The sequence below is a fragment of the Sus scrofa genome, chromosome 6, assembly GCF_054392235.1.
Source record: "Sus scrofa isolate SSC_HxYL_T2T_F1_AM1 chromosome 6, Sscrofa_HxYL_maternal_Yorkshire_Landrace_v2.0, whole genome shotgun sequence".
Taxonomy (NCBI): domain Eukaryota; kingdom Metazoa; phylum Chordata; class Mammalia; order Artiodactyla; family Suidae; genus Sus; species Sus scrofa.
This window is the reverse complement of record NC_139388.1, coordinates 29,228,456-29,248,990: the sequence shown is the minus strand read 5'-3', so window position 1 is coordinate 29,248,990 and position 20,535 is coordinate 29,228,456. Positions and strand designations below refer to the sequence as shown.

The 20,535-nt window shown below is 57.2% G+C and overlaps 4 protein-coding genes across 14 annotated transcripts in view; 3 read left to right on the top strand and 1 right to left on the bottom strand.

Moving 5' to 3' along the window:
• The window catches only part of TK2 (thymidine kinase 2), a 1,024,677-nt gene that overhangs the window by 417,230 nt on the left and 586,912 nt on the right, over positions 1 to 20,535 (top strand). The window lies entirely within an intron of this gene.
• EXOC3L1 (exocyst complex component 3 like 1) lies at positions 1,527 to 6,793 on the top strand. 7 transcript variants are annotated; one of them, XM_084959980.1, is made up of 14 exons: positions 1,527 to 1,750; positions 2,047 to 2,109; positions 2,313 to 2,488; positions 2,574 to 2,793; positions 3,337 to 3,949; positions 4,029 to 4,146; positions 4,281 to 4,406; positions 4,506 to 4,606; positions 4,805 to 4,915; positions 5,632 to 5,761; positions 5,859 to 5,981; positions 6,065 to 6,220; positions 6,312 to 6,436; positions 6,511 to 6,739. In XM_084959980.1, the coding sequence occupies exons 2-14, from the start codon at positions 2,064 to 2,066 to the stop codon at positions 6,698 to 6,700; spliced, it is 2,235 nt and encodes a 744-aa protein (XP_084816106.1). In that variant the 5' UTR covers positions 1,527 to 1,750; positions 2,047 to 2,063; the 3' UTR covers positions 6,701 to 6,739. The 7 variants fall into 7 exon arrangements, 6 of the variants coding, with proteins under 6 accessions (XP_084816106.1, XP_084816101.1, XP_084816100.1 ...); XM_084959975.1 differs by having other exon boundaries at positions 1,527 to 2,109; positions 2,328 to 2,488; XM_084959974.1 differs by having other exon boundaries at positions 1,527 to 2,109; positions 2,328 to 2,488; positions 6,056 to 6,220.
• On the top strand, positions 7,208 to 15,815 carry MATCAP1 (microtubule associated tyrosine carboxypeptidase 1). 4 transcript variants are annotated; one of them, XM_021094035.2, is made up of 7 exons: positions 7,208 to 7,298; positions 10,119 to 10,744; positions 10,827 to 10,970; positions 11,231 to 11,363; positions 12,600 to 12,905; positions 13,002 to 13,099; positions 14,178 to 15,815. In XM_021094035.2, exons 2-7 carry the CDS (start codon positions 10,175 to 10,177, stop codon positions 14,340 to 14,342), a joined length of 1,416 nt encoding a protein of 471 aa, XP_020949694.2. In that variant the 5' UTR covers positions 7,208 to 7,298; positions 10,119 to 10,174; the 3' UTR covers positions 14,343 to 15,815. The 4 variants fall into 4 exon arrangements, with proteins under 4 accessions (XP_020949694.2, XP_084816227.1, XP_084816226.1 ...); XM_084960101.1 differs by having other exon boundaries at positions 13,002 to 13,208; XM_084960100.1 differs by lacking the exon at positions 7,208 to 7,298 and adding an exon at positions 9,295 to 9,487.
• NOL3 (nucleolar protein 3) lies at positions 16,213 to 20,482 on the bottom strand. Of its 2 annotated transcripts, none has more exons than XM_013998233.3 (4): positions 20,388 to 20,482; positions 16,910 to 17,212; positions 16,446 to 16,751; positions 16,213 to 16,353 (listed from the first exon to the last, which is right to left on the bottom strand). In XM_013998233.3, the coding sequence occupies exons 2-4, from the start codon at positions 17,202 to 17,204 to the stop codon at positions 16,346 to 16,348; spliced, it is 609 nt and encodes a 202-aa protein (XP_013853687.1). In that variant the 5' UTR covers positions 17,205 to 17,212; positions 20,388 to 20,482; the 3' UTR covers positions 16,213 to 16,345. The 2 variants fall into 2 exon arrangements, with proteins under 2 accessions (XP_013853687.1, XP_003126986.1); XM_003126938.5 differs by lacking the exon at positions 20,388 to 20,482 and adding an exon at positions 19,892 to 20,068.

Below are 20,535 nucleotides of genomic sequence, written 5' to 3'. Positions count from 1 at the left end.
CCAACCTGCTCCTGCTCTCCTAATTTAGCCTCAACCCCCATCTCAGGAAAGGAGCCCATGATGCCTGATGAACCCAATGTGTTTTCCCAAACCTGCTCCTAATGGCTGCCGCACTGTCTGGGATCACCCACCCTATTCCTGTGCTTCACGTCCTGCCAAAGAGCAAACACTAAATACATCTAACTTGTCCACTTGTCTCCATCACCACTCTTTCCCTGAACCCAGCCTCAACTTTCTCTCATCTCCACATTGCAGTGCTTGGATGCCATGGAATTATAACCATTTTTCAACGAAGGCAAACATGTTTACCTATGTGTAAATATACGTAAAGTATTTAGTTCCTGGCATGTGGACAAATTATGTTTGCTAGTATCAATTTGTTTTTGTTTTTGTTTTTCAGCTGTGCCTGTGGCATATGGAAGTTCTCAGGACTAGGGGTTGAATCTGAGCAACAGCTGCCAGCCTACACCACAGCCACAGCAATACCAGATCCTTAACCCACTGAGCAAGGCCAGGGATTGAACCTGCATCCTTGCGGACACTATGTCAAGTTCTTAACCCACTGAGCCACAAGGGGAACTCCTCAATTTGTTATTTATTGATTTGGCTACGCCCATGCCATGCAGAAGTTCTAGGGCCAGGGCTCTAACCCATACACAGCAGTGACAACCACAACAGTGACAGGGCCAGATCTTTAACCCACTGAGCTGCTAGGGAATTCCTCACTGTGTTATTTTTAACACTGTCATTGTTTATTTTAGGTCAAGTACTTCTGGAAATAGCCTTTGAGAAAGGGATCTGCCTGCAGGAAGTTTGAGTATCCACACCTGTAATGGAGAAAGACAGGCAGAATCGGGCTGAGAGGAGAATAAAGTGCAATATAGCTAGAATAGGAGACTCGGCCTATCCTAATAGGAGATCTGAAACTGGGGTGAGCTTTCTAAAGCGTTCCAAGGCAAAGTACTCAGCCTTTATACCCTAACACTGATGGAGAGACTCAGCTGTGAGACCTCCGCAGCCTACCTTCCTGACAACTAGGTGAACAAGTCTCTGTCCTGAAGGGTGGATTTGGGTGGCAGCCAGTGTCCACTACATTGTTACTACCTAGTAGTCCCTTCCACGGCTCCCTTTAACTCTCAAGACAAACATAGGTTTTCTAACTCTTCCACCCCTCTCCGCTACCACCCCTCACACACCTTCCTCACGACAGCCTGTGGTCTCTTGCTTCTCTGCAGAGGTACACACCTGCCTCTGAAGGGCCCATCGACGCGATTTTCACACAGTGACGTCGTTCAACTTTGCAAAGCTTGCGCTCCATGCAAGCTGGGGCCATCTAGTTCACGTCTGTGTGCTGAGCACTAAGAGGTCTTAGGCTGCTCAAAACTCAGTAATCACAGGAGTACACCCCCCTCCCCCCAAGGAAGTGGCGCCCAGCCCTCCCCACCCCGTCCCACAATGCAGATGCTCTTTCCTGTTGGGAATAAAGTACCAGAGACTCAGCTTCCTTCCTTTCTGCATGTGGCCTTGGGGAGGGCGGGACCTTGGAGGGTGGAGGCAGCTCCTGGGCAGGGAGGTGGGACAGAGGCTTCCTTGGGGAGAGGAATTTTCCTGCTGCTTGCCAAGGTGTGGGCCTCGGGAGCCAGTGGAGGGAGTACCCAGTTCTGCCCAGAGGGCTGGGGGAGAGGGCCAGCCTCAAGGCTAAGGCTATTTGTGGGGGAGGGAGAACTGGACGCCTGGTCAAGGCTAGAGAGTCCCGTATCAAACTGTCCTCTGCAACTGAGAGTGCGAGCGGAGCGGTGTCCAGTGACGGCCTGTGCCTACCCGGCTTCACTTGGCATCTGAGGGGCAAAACTGAGAAACCCAGCAGGCGAAGGCGTCTCAGGTGCCTCCTCATCACATCCACCTCCCTCGCATCTCCTGAAGCGCTTCCTTAGGAAGGCCTCCTCCTGCTCAGAGGGACCTTGACAGAGGCTGCAGCTCAGAGGAGCACCCACTCTGCCTGTGCTAACCTGGACCACCTCACCCCCACTCCTGCCTCTGCTCCAGCTTCTCCAGGGCCAGCCATGGACTCAGCAGCCAACAACAAAATGCAGCCTGCATTTCCCCCGGGTAGGAGCCCTTCTGGGTGGGCTGAGGGAGGGATGGCCTCAAGAAAGATGGGGGTGGTGGGGTTGAGTCTTCCCTGCCAGGTCTGGTCGGAGAGCAGGGGAGAGGTGGGGGGGGATGGGCTCTGGGGGAACAGGCTGAGTAGGGGAGCAGATTCGGTGGCAGCCGCTTCCTGTAGGCCCTGCCCAAAAGATGCGGCTGCCCAGGCTCTTCCTGCCTAGGACCTGAGTGGCCGGAGCAGGAGAGGGCGGAGCAGCTGGCCCGGGGTGCAGCACTCAAGTGGGCCTCAGGTGTCTTCTACCGGCCGGAACAGCTGGCCAGGCTGGGCCAGTACCGCAGCCGCGAGGTGCAGCGGACCTGTTCTCTGGAAGCACGCATCAAGGTGGGCCTCAGGCAGGCAGGAGGCAGGAGTGCTGGGGGCGGGCTGTGGGACTGGCCAGGCCTCACTGGTGGCCTCTCTCCCCCAGTCGGTGGTGCAGTCCTACCTGGAGGGTGTGAAGACTGGTGTGTGGCAGCTGGCCCGGGCTCTTGAAGCCGTGCAGGGAGCCCGTGAGGCCTTGGGCCAGGCCCGTGGATTGCTCCGGGATATGGCCGAGGCTGCAAAGACCCTAGAACCCCTTCAGAGGCAGGTTGTCCAGCACAAGCAACTGCAGGCCATGTCTCAGCTGCTGCCCCGGCTGCGAGCTGGTGAGTGTGCAAGGCCCTGGGCCCCAGCCCTCCAAGAGCTAGTCAACAAACACCACCACTGATCAAGGGGCTGGGGCAGCAGTGGGAGACCGTGTGGAGGGACACACCGGGGACCTCCCAGACAGTAGCTCGGGCTTTAAATGGCATATGAAGCAGGGTGCACATTAGCTCATGCTGGGGTGCCCAAGCATGGAAAGTCGGAGTCAGGACTGACACCCAGTCAAGTGGCTCTAGCCACCTTGGCTGTTAATTTATTGAAATATTTCTCAAACAGGGTAGATGAATAGCCACTGGCATGGCCCCTGAGTTCCTCCCAGCCTTCCCTCCAGGCCCCCCGACTTCCTTATGTTCCATCAGCTCAAGGGTTTAAGCCTGGCTCACCATGCAGCCCTTCCTGGGTCCTGTGAGATTGGCCATGCTCTACTGTGCTGATTATTGAATATTTTACACATCACCCTGCCCCCAGGAGCTTTGCATCCACTGCTGTAACCACTGCCCAGGTGGGAAGGCTGAGACCCAGGGCTGTCTCTTCTCCCTGCTTAGTGCCGGCTGCAGTGGCCCACACACAGACCCTGATTGATGCCCAGCGGCTCTTGGAGGCATATGTGAGCCTTCGGGAGCTGGAGCAGCTGCAAGAGGAGACTCGGGCGCCTCTGGGGGGCCTGGAGCTGCCAGTCTTCGAGGGGCTGGGTCCTCTGGCCGAGGCTCTGGGCCAGGCTGTGGAGGAGGCTGCAGGGGCTGCGGGGCATCTGGCACGAGAGGACCCATCCCTGCTGGTGGCTGCTGTCCGTGTGGCAGAGGTTGATGCTGGACACACAACTTCCCTGGAGCAGCCCCCCCGGAACTGGCGGCAGCGCTGTTTGCAGGCACTACAGGGGGGCCTAGAGCGGATCCACTTTGGGACACCTCTGCGGCCTGGGCCGGGGGCTCTAGCAGAATGGCTGGAGGCTCTGCGGGTGGCTCTACCAGCTGAATTGGCCACAGCTGAGGCCCTAGTAGCACCTTGCTGCCCACCACACTACCAGGTGGTCCAGCTGTGGGCCCACACCCTGCACAGTGGCCTGCGCCGCTGCCTGCAGCAACTTTTGGAAGGGCCTGAGCTGGAAGCTGCTGATGCCTTCACCTTACTGCACTGGGCACTGCATGTGTACCTGGGGTCAGTGTTCTCGGGGCAATGGGCAGTGGGTGGATCAAAGGCTGGGGGCTCAGTGTTACACTGGGCCCCCCATCTTCAGTCCAGAAATGATGGGGAGCCTGGAGTTGGGGCCTGAGGCTGATGTGTCTGATCTGGAGCCCCTCCTGACCCTGGAGAACATCGAGCAGCTGGAGGCAACATTTGTGGCCAAAGTCCAGGTAAGTAGTTGGGGCTCCGGCTCAGAGCAGCTCTGCCACCAGCTGTGGGCCTGTATCTGTGAAGTGGCACGTCTACCTGTCTCTGGTAGCGTCAGTGCCCTGCTGCATCCTCTGTGCCTTGTCCCTTTCCCCAGGCGAGTGTGGCCCAGTGGTTGCAGAAGGCACTGGATGGGGAGGTAGCTGAGTGGAGCCGAGACCAGGAGCCTGACACAGACCCATCTGGCTTCTATCACTCACCGATGCCGGCAATTGTGCTGCAGGTGGGTGAAAAGTGGTGAGGCAGGCGGGAAGCTCTTGTAGGGAAAGGGAAGGAGGGCAGGACTAGGACTTCGCTGATGGCTGCCCATCCCTGCCTGTAGATCCTGGAAGAGAACATTCGAGTAACCAGCATGGTCAGTGAGTCACTGCAGCGGAGGGTGCATGGCATGGCTCTGTCAGAACTGAACGCGTTCCTGAGGAGGTCTGCCAAGGCACTGACCCGCTCCCCACCCCTGGTCCTGCTCCTGGGGCAGCCCTAAGGGGCTCCGAGTGAATTAGTCACACCCGCGGAAAAGGGCTCTTTCAAAACAAGGCCTTGGGTTTCTTGGAGGCGGGGGCCAGAGGACTGGGGTTGTGCCAGAGTGACAGCAGGTACAGGAACCACATCTACTCTTTGCAGCTTCAGTGATGCTCTGATCCGATTCTCCCGAGACCACCTCAGAGGGGAAGCAATGGCCCCTCATTACGTGCTCTACCTACTGGCCACCCTCAACCATCAATTAGCACTCAGGTACCAGGAGACCCCCAGAGAACCCCACCTTCACTAACCTCTAACCGAGCACCTATTAGGTATGGACACAGCTCACACTAGGCCTTTAGGAATTTTGGACTCACACAGCTCTGGGATTCCAATCCTAGTTCTGCTAATTACTAACTACGTGACTTTGGGCCAGTTACCTAATCTCTCTGAGTCTTGCTTTTCTCATCGGCAGTAAATGGGTAATCATGGAAATCTTGAGAATCACATAAGCGATGTGAAGTACCTACCACAGTGCCCGGCACATAGTGTCAATTATACATTCATTCAAAAAATATTTAACAAGGCCCTACTCTTTGCCAGGTAATATCTGGGGTTACAGCTGTAAACAGAACAAAACTTTCCCTTCCTCTTGAGCCTCCTGTTCTTTGAGGTGGGGGGCAGAAGACAAACAAGTCAATGATTTTGACTCTGCCCTTACCGAAATAGAAACAGAAAGACATGAATTTCTCAAGGTCACACCATGAACTAGAGGCAGGTCCAGCTTTGGCCTGTGAGCCTTCTAGCTCGCTGAGCCCACCGCTCCTGGCCTCAGTCCAAGGCCCAGGCCTTCAGACGTGCGCGGAACCGCCCTTCTTGTCCCCTCACGCTACACACCTCCGCCACTAGGTGGCGTCCAAGTGGCTAGACAACCGAGAGCCTCTTGGGCCTTGGCCTTGGTCCTGAAGCCTTACTTTTGGTCGGTCCAGTTCCTCAGTGTCCGTCCTGCAGCCCGACTGGGTGGCCCCAGGGACCCTGGCTCCAGTGGAGGCAGCGCTGGACGAGTTGCAGAGGAGGATCTGCCGCCTGGTGTTGGAGGCGCTGCTAGCGGAGCTACAGGTGAGGCTTCAGCTGGAGATGGGGGTTTCTGCAGAGAATGCCAGGTCTGAATCGTCCCTGCAGCTGTGTTTTTGACCATCCTCCGCCCTGATCCCAGCCCCTGTTCGAAGCTCTACCTTCGCGCCGGTGGCTGTCGAGCCCGGAGCTACTGGACGATGTGTGCAAGCGGACGGCGCGCTTCTGCCAGGACTTCCGACACGTGCGGAAACCCGCGGTCCAGGTGCGCTTGGGGAAAAAGGTTAGGGAGGGGTGAAAGTGCTCATGGGAAAAGGGTCCTGAAACCATTCGATCGAGCTCCCGCAGCTGCTGCTGGCCGAGGCGGAGCACATCGTGGTGCTGCAGTACCTACGTGCGCTGATGCAAGGCCGCCTAGTGTGCCGCAATGCCGAGGAGCGGACACAGGCGGCCGAGCGCCTACGGCAAGATGCCGCCCAGCTTCAGGAGCTTTTCCTCAGTTTGGTGAGAACTCCTTGAGCGAGCAGATGGGAGGGAGTCTCGGTGGTTGGGTGGGGGCCAAGGGCTGGCGCGAGATCTATCCCGACGTACTCAGGGTCTGGAGGAGAGCGTTCAGTGCGCGCCGGTGCTGCTCGCCCTGAGGGAGTTGCTGAACCTCCGGGACCCCACACTACTTGGCCTCGAGGTGGCAGGCCTGCGGCAACAATTTCCCGATGTGAGGTGCGAAGACAGCCCGGAAGGGGAGAAGGGACGCGGGCGGGGCTGGACGGGGCTGATGCACCTCGTATCTTCAGCGAGGATCACGTCTCCGCCCTCTTGGACCTGCGCGGGGACGTGTCGCGAGAGCAGCGCCTGGCCGCACTCAGCTCCCTGCAGGTCGGCCCACAGCCATCGCCCCAAGCTGGACGCCGCGCACTCTTCAGCCTCGTGCCAACACCTGCACCCCCGCTGTCTTCCTGCCTCCCTTCGGGGTCCTGTGCCTGACCTCCAGCTGCCTGCAAAATAAAGCTACGGCCCCATTCACGGCCTGGATGTGTTTGCTGGAGAAAGGGGGAGGAAATAAAAGTGCCCGCGAAACTCGGGGGACCACGTGCAGTGACGCGCCTAAGGTACCATGGCTCCAATTCTGATACACGGCTGTGCCCCACCTATCCCGGCATTAATCCTGTGTGGGCTGCTTTCCCAAGTATCTGGGCTTCCGCTGCTGTATGCGAACTACATCCACACATATCCGCGCATCGGCAACGAGCTCGCGCCTCCTGGGTCCGGAGTCGGACCTCTGAGTAGCGCTTGAAGCCGGGAAACCTGCTAAAGCCCTCGTCGAGGGGGCGGGCTTAAGATAACGCCCCTCCCAGGGGCGTGACCCGATGGCTAACATCTCCCCCTCTGCTCTGCCTGGCCCCACCCCGCGCCGTGTTTTTCGGCGCGTGCGGCCGAGAAGATTGACGCGGGTCCGTGCGCCTTTGTCCGAGCGTGCGCGCGCCCGAGTGCGTGCGTCACTAGCGTCGGCTCCCGTGGGTTGGGTGGCCGGCCACCGGTGTTGCGGAGCGGGAACGGCAGCAGCAAGAAGAGGAGCGAACAGGTGGGGGCGCGGCACGCGGAAGGAATTCCCCTAACCCTGAGGGCCGAAAAGGCGTTGGACTCGACCCCTACTCATCTACCAGGGAACCCCGATCCATTGTCCTCTGGCCCCGCCCTCCATTGGGCACGCCCTGTGCCCCATCCCCCGCCACTTATTGGCTGTAGATCACGCCCCTCCTCGATCTCCTCGTCCCCATTGGCTCTTCTTCCACGTTATCCTCTCCTGGAGTTTCTTATTGGTACAGACCACACCCTCTCATTTGTCAGACTCCGCCTTCAGCCGGGGCTCCTCCCACAGCCATCTTTCATTCATTCTGTATCTAGTGCGGGGTACTTGGGTCATGAGGGTGAATCAGACACGTCCCTGCGCTCAGGGAGTTCAGGGGATAGTGGGGGGACACGGACCGAGGCTCCGACAGGGACAGCCTAGGGTGGTAAAGAAGCTGCCTAGGCCCTGGAAGCCTTTAAGACGCTGAGAAGGCTTCCCAGAGGAGGTGAGGCCTAAACTGAACCCTGAAGAATGATTAGGAGTTTGCTACAGGGAGACATTGGGAGGGCATTCTTGGCAGAAAGACCTGAGACATGAAAGGAACACAGGCGAATTCTGGTAATTGCAAAGAGGTAGGTCAAGTGAAAGAAGGGGAGGTGAAGGGGGTTGGTAAAGTAGAGGCCCAGAGACCAGCGAGGAATCCAGAAAAGTGTATAGTTAGCTGAGGGGAGGGAAACTTGAGACCTGAAATCTTTTCCATCAGTTTGTCACTAGGCAGAGTGCAGGGAGGGGGAGGGAATCAGATCCAGATGGGGAAGCAAAGTGCAGGGAAGGAATGATTCCAGTTCTGACATGGAGAAGGGCTCTTGGTTTCAGATGAGCAACTGCTTGGTTTATTGAGCAACTGCTCTGGGTCAGGTACTGTTCTGTAGACACAGCTGTGAACACTGAAAAGGAGAAAACAGATAACTAATCATATATACTGTACTTCAGATGATGATAACTGCTTCAGAGAACAATAATATGGGGAAGGGGAGGTATGGTGGAGAGGGCAGAGGAGGTTTACTACTTTATAAAGGGTGTGTTAGGGAAGCTTTTCTAATCACATTTGTACAGAAATCTGAGGAAAGAAAGAGAATGACGCCTTGTTACAGGAAGGGAAAGCATTCCAGACAGGAGACATGTTCAGTTTGAGATGCCTCTTCTACATTCAGATATAGATATTGAATTGAGAACTGGCAACATTTGTCTGAAGTTAATGGAAGAAATTGGGGCTGACATATCTAAAACCATGACAGTGGATGAGATCACCCAGGGAAGGAGCGTAAATGAAAATGAGGACAGAGGTTTGTTTTTTGTTTTGTCTTTTTGCCTTTTCTAGGGCCGCTCCCTCAGCATATGGAGGTTCCAGGCTAGGGGTCTAATCGGAGCTGTAGCTGCCGACCTACACCAGAGCCACAGCAACTCGGGATCCGAACCAAGTCTTCAACCTACACCACAGCTCACAGCAACGCTGGATCCTTAACCCACTGAGCAAGGCCAGGGACCGAACCCACAACCTCATGGTTCTTAGATTCGTTAACCACTGAGCCACGAAGGGAACTCCGAGGACAGAGTTTTTCAAGTCCTGGGCATTACAGTGTTAAGAGGTCAGGAAGATAGGGATGACCAGCAAGGAAAACCAAGAACAAACAGTCAGTGAGCTGGGAACTACGTTCCAGTGTATTTGAGAACCAGGTGGAGAACTTAGCTAAGCCCAGATGAACTGATAAACTTTGTCAAGTTCTACTGATCAATATGAAGATCACTGGTGACCTTGGTCAGATCAGTTTTGATGGAGAGTGGGGGGAAGCCTAATTGGAATGAAATTGATGAACAGGAAAGAAGGAATTGGAAACTGAATGTGGATGACGTGAGGTGTTGTGCTGTCTTGAGAAGCAGCTGGAGGGAGATGCAGTGGAGCTGGAAGAGTGTGGGGTCAAGCGAGGGTTTTGTTTTGTTTTTTAAGATGGAGAAATAACAGTGTGTGTTTATGCTGATGGGAAGAATCCAGTAGAGAGGAAGACATTGATGATGTGGGAGAGAGGAGAAATGCTGGAATTATGTCCCTGAGCAGGCAGGAGAGTTTGGAGGCTGGAACCATCAGTCAGTCTCTGGGGAGAGACTGGAATGGACTGAGCCCTGGTACAGTCCAATCAGGGGTGAGTGTCCCGACACTGGCCTTGGGTGACCACTAGGAAGATGCCTCTGATAGGAGACAAACCAGGGGCTGGCTTGGATTTGCTGAAGTTCCCCTCTGCTCACTGAAAGCTGATTCTGATTTGGATTTGAACAGATGGTCCTGATGGGGGAAGAGCGTGCCAGGTGGCAGGGGTCGGGGGAGACTAGCAAAAGCAAGGGCCACACGGGCATTCAAACTGTGTGAGGCCCAATGGGCTGGAGGATGTGAGTGGAGCCCAGTGAGAGGGACAGTAGTGAGACCCCCGCAGCCGTCATTCTGGCAGCTCAGGTTACACGGTACCAAGCTCCCAGTCTGGCTGGGCATTGAGCACAGGGATTAGAATCATGAGTAGGCACTTAGGCCTTGCTCTCAGGAGCTCACTCGCTACAGGCATTTGAGTAACCACCACCAAGCACCACCTGCTTCCCCCTCATCCATCTTGCTTGGGTGAGCTTGCTGGAGGGAAGGGACACGGGGGTGGAGGTGAGGGGGCAGGTGAAGACCTGGCATCAGGTCCTAGGCACAGCAAGGGCAGTGTGGAGCACGGGGCCTCCCGGTCCTCAGGCCACACCCACTCATGCTGGCCTCCACCTGCCTTTCTGTGTCCCCAGAAGTCGACAGTGTGGGGAGTTGGAGGAACCCGGCTGGATGTGACCCCAAGGACAGAATGGTGCTGGACTCAGGGGCTCAGGTGTATGAGCAGGCACCCCCCAGCCCGCCAGCCAGTCCTTCATCCTTGGGCCATAGGCTGAAGCCCTCAGACCGAGATGGGACAGCACTCTACCCCTGGCCTCGGTCCCTGGCCTTGCCACTGGCTCTGTCAGTTCCCTCAGCCCTGCGGCCCCAACCTGAGCTGCAGCCCTTCTCTGAGCTGCACTTGGGCATCCGTGGCCACATGCGTCGCAGTGAGAGCACCTACACCGTAAACAGTACTGGCCGGCGGGGGGGCAGCACCCAGGGTCGGGCCCCACCTGGACGGGGACGGGACCCAGGTGGGGGCACCCTGCGCTCTGCAGCCTCCCTGCCTCACATTGCTAAGACTCGAAAGGATGCAGGCCGTGGTGGCAGCAAGAGCCCCTGCATGTTGGTGGCTCTGCGGCCAACCAACATGGACCGTGAGCGGGACAAGTTCTTCCAATCCCATTATACCTACAACCCACAGTTCGAGTACCAGGAGCCCATGCCTACAGCTGTGCTGGAGAAGTACTGTGAGGCCTCCGGACAGTTCATCCATCAGGTCAGTCCAGACTGCCCACCTCACCCTGGCCCCAACCGCCTGAGAGGCCTGGCCTGACCTGCTACTGCGGCCCTTTGTGCAGGCAGTTGGCATCATTGAGGCTGTCTTGGAGAAGTTTGGTACCTATGAACACTTCGAGGCTGCAACTGGGGGGCAGCTGCTGACCAAGTGCCAGATCTGGTCCATTGTGCGCAAATACATGCAGAAGGAGGGCTGCGTTGGGGAGGTGAGCTCGTCCTGCCTGCAGGGACCCTTTTCCACATGCTCCAAATCAGGCTCCCAAGTGGGCAGTGCCAGGCTAGTTCCACACTGGTAAAACTAGTGACTGCAGGCAAGCCCCTTTCCCTGCCCCTGCCCCAGTAAGGTGGGAGCTGGCTCCTAACGGAGGTGGGGAAGGATGGATGTCCTGGCCAAGTGTCCAGCCTGGCTGCCCTTGCACACTGGCCCCAGGGCTAAGGCCACAGCTCAGGGCTCTCCCACCTGCAGGTTGTGGTGCAGCTGAGTGAAGACCTGCTGTCCCAGGCAGTGATGATGGTGGAGAACAGCCGACCAACACTGGCCATCAACCTGACTGGAGCCCGCCAGTATTGGCTGGAGGGCATGCTACGACACGAGATAGGTCAGGGTGTGGGTAGGTGGGTGGGTAGGGTGGAGAGGGGGCTGGGACATGAGGAGGGCAGTGAGGGGCTCCAGTAACCCCACCCGCTCTCTTTTTCCCCATTCCTTCCGGAGGTGAGTCCCTTCCCTTTGTGACCAGCTCCCTCCTCCCTCTGGCTCCCAGACTTAGGCCATTTCATTTTCTGGGCTCACCTCCATTTCTTGTTCCTTTTGGGCGTCTCTTCTTCCCTCTACTTCCTCTCTGATTGCCCTTGATAGTGGGGCAGGGCTGCTGAGGCCCCAGACAGGCCAGAGGGAGAAGCCTAAGGGTCCCACTAGCCCAGCCAACAGGCAGGCCCTCCAGAATGGGCGGAAGTTCAGATCCTGGGATTGGAATTGGCTGAAGATACACAGAGCTGTGTGTACGAGGGACTAGGCCAGGCTGGGAAGGAGAGCATGGGACATTAATTACTATTCTTTTTTTTTTGTCTTTTGTTATTGTTGTTGTTGCTATCTCTTGGGCCGCTCCCGCGGCATATGGAGGTTCCCAGGCTAGGGGTTGAATCGGAGCTGTAGCCACCGGCCTACGCCAGAGCCACAGCAACGCAGGATCCGAGCCGCGTCTGCAACCTACACCACAGCTCACGGCAACGCCGGATCGTTAACCCACTGAGCAAGGGCAGGGACGGAACCCGCGACCTCATGGTTCCTAGTCGGATTCGTTAACCACTGCGCCACGACGGGAACTCCTAATTACTATTCTTTTCTATCTGTCCCTCCTCATCAAGAATCCTGCTGCTCTGGGCAAAGGTGGTTTTTCCTGGGGACATCAGCATGATATGGGCATGCAGGATGCAGGGGCAGGGTGGTGTGTGAGTTCCTGCGTCTCTAGAGGGGGATGGTGGGCAGTGTGAATTTGGGAGAGGGGTGTGTGTGTGTGTGTGTGTGTGGCTGGCAAGCAGTGTGAATCTGGAAGAGGTGTGTGTTTTGTGTGTGTGGCTCGGTCGGTGGCGGAGGAGTCTTGCATGTGAGACTATGGGTCCGTGGGTGCAAGTTCACCTGAGAAGGATCTTCATGCTGCCTACGGTTGGGTGAGCCTGCGTTTTGGGGAGGGGAACTTGTGTGAGAGCCTAGTTTGGGGGCATACGGATGCGTGAGTCACTGGCTAGGTCCAGCCATGCAGAGCAGGGCCCGGGCTGAGCAGGAGGGTCTCCTGGATGCTCGGCCCAGCACAGCCTCCCCCTCGCTCTCCCCATAGGAACTCATTACCTTCGGGGCGTGAACAACGCCCAGCAGCCTTGGCACAGCGCCGAGGGCCGGCTGCAGTACGGGCTGCGGCCCGCGAACCCCACCGAGGAGGGCCTGGCCAGCCTGCACAGCGTGCTCTTCCGCAAGCAGCCCTTCTTGTGGCGCGCCGCGCTGCTCTACTACACCATCCACCGTGCCGCGCGCATGTCCTTCCGCCAGCTCTTCCAGGACCTGGCGCGCTACGTGGAGGACGCGGACGTGCGCTGGGAGTACTGCGTGCGCGCCAAGCGCGGCCAGACTGACACCTCGCGGCCGGGTGGGCGCCCAGCGGGGGCGTGTCCTGCTCTGGGGCGTGGGTGGGGGTGAGGCTGGAGTTTGGGGCTTGGGGCTCATGGCCCTCCTGTGTCCACAGGCTGCTTCAGCAAGGACCAGGTGTACCTGGACGGCATCGTGCGCATTCTGCGGCATCGCCAAACCATTGATTTCCCGCTGCTGACCTCGCTGGGCAAGGTGAGGGGCTGCAGGCCTTCAGAGGTCCCAGCCAGCTCTCTCCCTCACGGCAGTGTTCCCTGGGCCTGCGATTGGAACTTGACTGAGGACCGGGTGCCACGCCTCTCTGGTAAGGGGATCGTGGCTGGAGGTGAGCACAGGAGATGAAATGATAGTCTAGCCGCCAATATAGTGCCTGACCCAGCCCACAGATGTGTGAGTGCAGACCCTGAATCTCAAAGGAGGTGAGCACACCAGGCTAAGGGAGCAAACAGGGCAGCCTGGGGAAGGAGCCTGGGGAAACGGCCCGGAACCAAGTACCAGGCACAGAGTAGGTGGGCTAGGCTGAGGAAGGCAAACTTCATCCAAAGCAATGGAGAATCCGAGGAGCTTTAAACAGAAGAGTGGCAGAGATGTTTGCTTTATAAGTCTCCTTCTGTTTGTCATATGGGAGGGAGAGGCCTAGGGAAGGGAGTACAGGGAAAGGAGAAGGAGCCTTTCCAATCACTTTTGCAGAACTGATGGTGTTCTGGCCCAAGCCAGTAGTGGCCATGCAGTTGAAGAGGCAGGGGCAAGCTAGAGAGATCCTCAGAGAGTGGCCTCCTTTTTTTTCAGGGTTGCATCTGCGGCATATGGAAGTTCCCAGGCTAAGGGTCGAATCAGAGCTACAGTTGCTGGCCACAGCAATGCAGGATCTGAGCCGCATCTGCAATCCACACCACAGCTCATGGCAACGCCAGATCCTTAACCCACTGAGCAAGGCCAGGGATCGAACCCCCATCCTCATGGATACTAGTTGGAGTCATGTCCGCTGCGCCACAACAGGAACTCCCAAGAGTGGACTCCTTTTGGGAGTTCCTGTCACGGCGCAGTGGTTAACGAATCTGACTAGGAACCATGAGGATAAAAGAAGGTGTTGAGAGAAAGAGAAAACCCCCAGCACTGAGCTTCGGGGTACATAACTTTGGGAGTAGATCAGGAGAGGACAGGGAGGAGTTCCAGGAGCAAAGGGCTATGGGCCATTGCAGGAGAGGTGGGACAAGCTGCATGAAAGCCAGGGTGCCCTGCCCACCCTTGAGGCCCGGCTTCCTTCCTGCAGGTGTCCTATGAGGATGTAGACCACCTTCGGCCCCATGGGGTGCTGGACAATACCCGGGTGCCCCACTTCATGCAGGACTTGGCGCGCTACCGGCAGCAGCTGGAGCACATCATGGCCACCAACCGGCTGGATGAGGCAGAGCTGGGCCGCCTGCTGCCTGACTGATGCTGGTTGAGGGCTACAGGCAGAGGCCCTGGACAAAGGGCTCAAACTAGTCCCCAGAACATGAAGCTGGCTGCTTGCTCTCTGCTTCCACAGCCTGGATGTTTCTTGGGGAATGGGGAGGGCCGGCCTCATCAAGAGAAAGAGCAGCAACATCAGAAAGTTTGTATCCCTTGGTAGCCTCCCTGGGGCGTGAGAGCCAACAGCAGCATGTCAGGCAAACGAAGTCTGCCCTCCTTGTCTCTAGCCATCTGTTGAGCACAGAGAAAGCCCGGAGGCAGAAGAAAGCTGGGCATGGGTGGGGATGGGGGGTGGTTAGGAAGTAGAAACTTGGTCTTGCATGAGATGGTTTTGGGTGTCTACCTGCTCCAGTCCTTTCCTCCCCCATCTGGTCCCTTGGTGCTCCTTCAGCTTTCACGCTGTCTACCTCTCACTGGGTCCTGGTGGGGGGTTCCCTTTTCCTGGGGTGATTGCCTGAGCCTGAGGTCCTGGCTTTGACACAGACTCAAGGGCCAGGGATCCTGGTAGTGGAGACCAGCCAGGCTGGGGTGCCCTTGCCAGCATTTTGCCTCTCCCACTGTCATGTATTTATTCCCGATTTATGTGCCCTACTTCCTGGGGCTGGGAGGCAGCAGCTTCCAAAGGTTCGGTGCAAGGAACAGGGCTCCTCTGGAAGGCACCGATTGTTCCTAGCTCTTTTCTTTTTGTTTGTTTGTTTGTTTGTTTGTTTTTTAGGGCCACGCCGGCGGCATATGAAAGTTTCTAGGCTAGCAATTGAACTGTAGCTGTAGCTGTGGCTTATGCCACAGCCACATTAACTCAAGACCTGAGCCATGTCTGTGACCTACATTGCAGCTCATGGCAGCACCGGATCCTTAACCCACTGAGCAAGGCCAGGGATCGAACCTGCGTCCTCATGGATACTAGTCAGTTTTGTTACCGCTGAGCCACAACTGGAATTCTCCCTAGCTCTATTCTTATCTCATACTCGCACACACACAGGCCTTGTGAGTTGAGCTGAAAGCTCAGCTGGCCCTGCCCCCTCCTGTGCTGGCCTCTGCTGTCCCGTCTTTACTGTACCTTCACAGCTGGTCTCTGGCAAAGGTTGGCATAGTCTGGCAGCAGCTGCATTCAAGCCTGAGGGGCAGGTTCCTAATTGTTCCAAGTCCTGAGCCCCTTCTAGACCAGGAGAGGTGCCAAAATAGATGATTTTTTTTGTTTCTAATTTCACCTGACTCAGCTATATGAGGTTGACCCAGGCCTCCCTGGGGCCTGAGGGCTAACAGCGGCATGCCAACTAAGTCTGCCCTCTTGGCCTTAGTTTTCCCATCCAAACACTTGAAAACAGCTGGAAAGTCCTTATTCATTTAGACAGTGAATATGTATAGTGCGCCTCCTGTGTGCCAGTTAACCGGTCAGAACCCTCACTGGGCTCCCAGTCCTGAGAGAAGCCAGACAATAAAACAATTACAATGATGTGTGTGGGCTCCGTCTATTTAAGATTCTTCCTCTTTCTCTCAATCTCTCCTCTCAAGGCTGTAAGCTCTAGCCCTCCCCTGAGTGGTGAGAAGGGCCCCTTTCCTGGCTTAACTGTGCCAGGCCCAGGGGCTTTCATGTGGATGGGGCTGATGACTACACATGCCCCCAAATGGTTATATGGATAAAAAGGGCCTTGGAGCAGAACCCCAGGATCTGGCCCTTGTCCCACTGGCGGCCTGGGTCTGGGGTCTCCAGGGGTACAACTTGGGCTACTGAGAACGGAATTGGGGCTGAGGACCGGGCCATGGGCACAGGGCTGCCCAGGTCATTGGGACTTAGAGGAACAGGTCCACACCCTAGTTTGTGGGCAAAGAGCCAGAATCAGAGTCTAGGCTGACCCTCCAGAGTTTATTCACCCTCAGTGGTAATGGGCCAGATGGAGCCTTGATGGAATCTGAGCCCCAGGAAGGCAGGATCCCTGATGCTATCCTGCTAGGGCATGGAGGGGTCTGTCAGTGCTATGGCCCTCAGGAATCTAGAGATGAAGGAAAAGTAGTAGTTAGTCAGGTAGAGTCCCTCCTCCGCCTCCCAGGCCATACCCTCCCCCAGGTTTGGGCAGCCTCACACCTTCAGACTCATCTCCCTCCTCGAAGTCAGGCTCTGGCTCCAGTTCAGGGTCTGGTTCTGGTTCTGCCTCTGGTTCTGGATCCATTTGGGGTTCCAACTTCGGCTCGGCCTCTTCAGAGGCCTCAGCTTCCAGCTGTGGCTCGGGTTCTTCAGGAGTTCCGGATTGTGCTGCCTCGGAGTCCTCAGGACTCTGGGTCTCGTCGCAATCTGAAGCTCTAGGCAGCCAGGGGCATGCGATCCCTGAGCCAGCTGGCTCAGGACTCCAGTGGCCTGGGCACGGGGGGTCGTAACTTCGTTCCCGGTAGCCTATGGCGGTGGTGGGAGTGTCTCAGGCTCAATTTACCTCTCTGCCGTTTCCTCTGCGCACGTGCGGGTCTTTGGGGAAGAACACAGCTCCCGCCCTCCCCCGCCCCTCCCCATGCCCCGCCCCCTCCTCTGAGCTAGGCCCCGCCCCTCGCTCTCACCGGTGCCCACGTGCTGCCAGTCCCAGGCGGGGTCGGGCGCGTGCACGGTTCGCTGGGCGCAGTTCAACAGTTCACGGCAGGCGGCCTCGCCCTTGCTTTGCACCAGCAGCAGCAGGCGACGTACCCTGCGCTCGGCATCAGGCAGTGCGTCCAACGCCTCGTACTCTGGTCCGGTGAGCACGCCCCGTGCCAGCAGCGCATCCAGCAGCAGCCCTGAGTCTGCCTGTAGCGTCTCTACCAGACGTTTCCGCTCCCGGTCGATCGTCTCTGACGGCCTCTCCTGCGCGTTGCCCATGGTGGGGGCTGCATGGGAGGTGCGGGGTGGGGGGAGGTAGTGGGAGTCGGAGCTCCCTTTCCCTCGACTTCTCTCCCAGGGCCCCAGTGAACACCTGTGGCTGGGGTTTGAGTTCAGCTCGACCTCGGCAGCAGGACAGCTACGAAGCGCAGTGCAGCACTGGGCCCATCCTCCTGCCTCCCTGGCCGCTTCTGTCCCGGCTCCTCCTCAGGCTTCTTCCTGGGTCCCTAAATGTCAACTGTGGCTCTCCTCCCCTCCTCTACGCTATCCCAGGACTTTTACCTACCTGATGGCTCTCCCCAAACAGGTCCTCTCTCCTGAGCTCCCACCACCTGCAGATCCCGCCATCAATTCAGGCTCAGTTGATCCAAACTAACTTCTCTTTCCCAACCTGCTTTCCCAACAAAACAGGCAGAAGGACCTACCACTGATCCTGATACCCCGCATCCAGCTTGCAGTCAAGTCCTTTCCTTCCTTAATCTGCCATGTGTTTCTGTCAACCTCACCACTAAGTAAGTCTAGCTCTTACTTCCAGCCTGGATCCTGCAGAGTTCCAGATCCCAAAGTGCTGAGGGCTCCCCCTGCTCCTCTCACCAGCTGGAGGAAGTCCGGGCTCCTTATCCTGACCGTGAGGTCCATCCTTGCGGGACAGGTTCTGCCCCTGCACTCCGTCACCAATACCGCCGTGTTGTAACACATGGTTTCATGGTCTCTCCTGGTTCCCTAATACCTGAGCAGGGAGACCTGAATTTTCTTGAGTCCTAGCTCTGACCAAGATCTCCTGACATCACCTGAGACCAAACTTGTCTCCCAGCTGCCCTGGGAATGATTCACAGCCATCCTATCCGGGCCCAAGTCATAAAAGCTAACTTCAAATGTTGATTTTTCACTGTTTTCCTCCACGGATCCTCTCATTTTGAGAGACTGTCTCCACCAAACAGCAGGTATTAGGCAGAAATTAACCTGCTTTGTTCTTTTTGTTTGTTTTATGGCCACACCTGTGGCATGTGGAAGTTCCCGGGCCAGGGATCGAATCACTGGAGCTACAGGCCTACGCCCCAGCCACAGACACACAAGATCTGAGCTGCATCTATGACATGCAGTGCAGCTTGTGGCTACCCTGGATCCTCAACCCGCTGAGCAGGAGCAGGAATCAAACCGCATCCTCACAGTGACAGCATCAGGTTATTAACTCTCTGAGCTACAAGGGGAACTCCACTTTGTTAACTTATTAACAACCAAGGACAATGGCCCATCTCCTCTTGGGTGTCCTGACCCAGGCAGCAAGGCCCTTGGCATCCAGAGGAAAGTAGGTCAGGCCCTGGACTAATCCCTCTCTCAGCCCATCTCCCTAGGCCTTGGCTTTGTCTGCAAAGCACCCTCCTGGGTCTCATCGTCCCTTTGGGGTCCCTCCTCTACTTCCTTAGCTGGTTCTAGGTCTGAGAGAGTAGATTTGGTCCTAGCCCCTATCCTGCCCCCCAGGTCTCTCACTACCTGGTGTCATGTTATGCATCCTTCATCATCTCACCCCTCCTGACCATTCTGAATGTCAGCCCTTTCCCTAGGCCATGAGCAGAGACCAGGACTACCCCGGCCCTCCCTCTCCCTTCATGTCCTATTGCGACAAATGTTGCTCCTCCACCTCTCAGTGAGTCTCTATCAGCATCTCCCTCAACTCCTCCATGGTCACCTCATCTCCTATGATAGTCTGTCTGAGTATCTCTCACTCCCATCCCATCACTCCCACAGAACTGTGACTTTGACATCTCTCTGGGGTAGGATTACTGTCCCCATTTTGCAGATGAGGAGACAGGCTCAGAGAGACCAAGTGGCAGAACTGGAATCTGACTTGCTCCAGCCTGAACTACAGGGTCTCCTGCCAAGCAGAGTATCAACCATAACTCCCTGTCCCCCACCCCCACCGGCCCATCAGAGATAATCCAGACCCTTTGGCTTGGCAGCAGTAGCCACCTCTCACCCCCTGGACAGCTAGATCCCCCCGCCCCTTCCCTGTACCACTCAGTCCTGGGAGAACTTAACAAGCCCCTAGCACTTCCCAAACTTGGCAGATGCTCTTCCCTGGGTCTGGAATGCCCTTTCCTCCCTCCATACTGTGAATCCACCTACGCTCCAAGACTCAAAGGTCCCCTTGTCTATCCAGGTGCCTGAGTGTCCCAAGGGCAGACTGGGTCCTTCTCCTCTGGACCCCAGTGACCAATATATACCCTCACCACTAGGCTTACAGCACTGTATACGCTGGACTCTGCCTTCTTTACTTGAGGCTTCGAGAAAGCCTCTCCCTCAGTCACCAGTGCAGGGAGAGAGGACACACTCTGTACAGATGCAGAGAAGGAGGGACCGGACTCCCTCTCACTTAAGTTATTTTCATTTTAGCCTCCTCCCCTCGTTACCCCAGCTGGTCCTGATTTCTGGGCCTCAGCGCTCAGAAGCGAACACTGAAGTTACATCCTTCAATGGTCACGGCCCAGATCCCTCCCGAAGCACCAGGCGGCTCCAGGTGCGGGGCGTGGGTCGCGGCCGCCCTCCCCACCTCGCTGCGCGCGTCCGTGTGCTAAGGGGCGGAGGTTGCGGGAAACTGCGGGGGCCTTGGCGCACGTAGGACCCTTAACGACCCTCCACCCAGTTCCAGAGCTGGAGTCCTGCGGGGAGGGGCGGGGCTCACAGACCTCCTCCGGGAGCGGCTCGAGCTGTCGGGGCGCGGATTTTGCCCAATCTCAGTTTCTCCGCCCTCCCCCAGAGAGGGGTAGGGGTGGAGCTCCCGGTCCGTGCGCTGCCGGCGGCCCCACTCTCCGATCGAGCCTCGGTGGGGCAGGAGATGACGAGGCAGAAAGGGCCGGCGGGATGGGAGTAGGAGCGGCGGCGGGGGCGGGGCGGCCGGGGCTGCCGGGAACCGGGAGGGGGAGGGGGGCGTCCTTCTCCCGACTCGGTGAGGCTGGGCGGGGGGCGGCGTGCCGGCCGGGCCCTCACGCCGAGTCCGCTTTCCCGCAACACTCTGGGCGGGGCGCACGGGAGGAGCCGGGGAGGGGACAGTAAAGCCCCTAGTACCCCAGCAATTCCCCGGCGTGTTTTGTTTAATTTCTCCAGGCGTTTTACACCCATTCTCTTGGCAACCCCTCTCTGCCTGTCACGGATAAGAAGGCCCAGAGAACAAGACCAGCTTACCCACGATCACAAAGCGGTTGGGCTGTGGTGCTGGATGTGACCCTCAAAGCCCCTGCTTCCCGGAGGTCGTAGTGGCCATTGGCCGGCCCTGGATCCGGACCTGGAGGATGGGGCCTAAGCCGGAGAACTAGGGGCAGGCTCCCCAAGC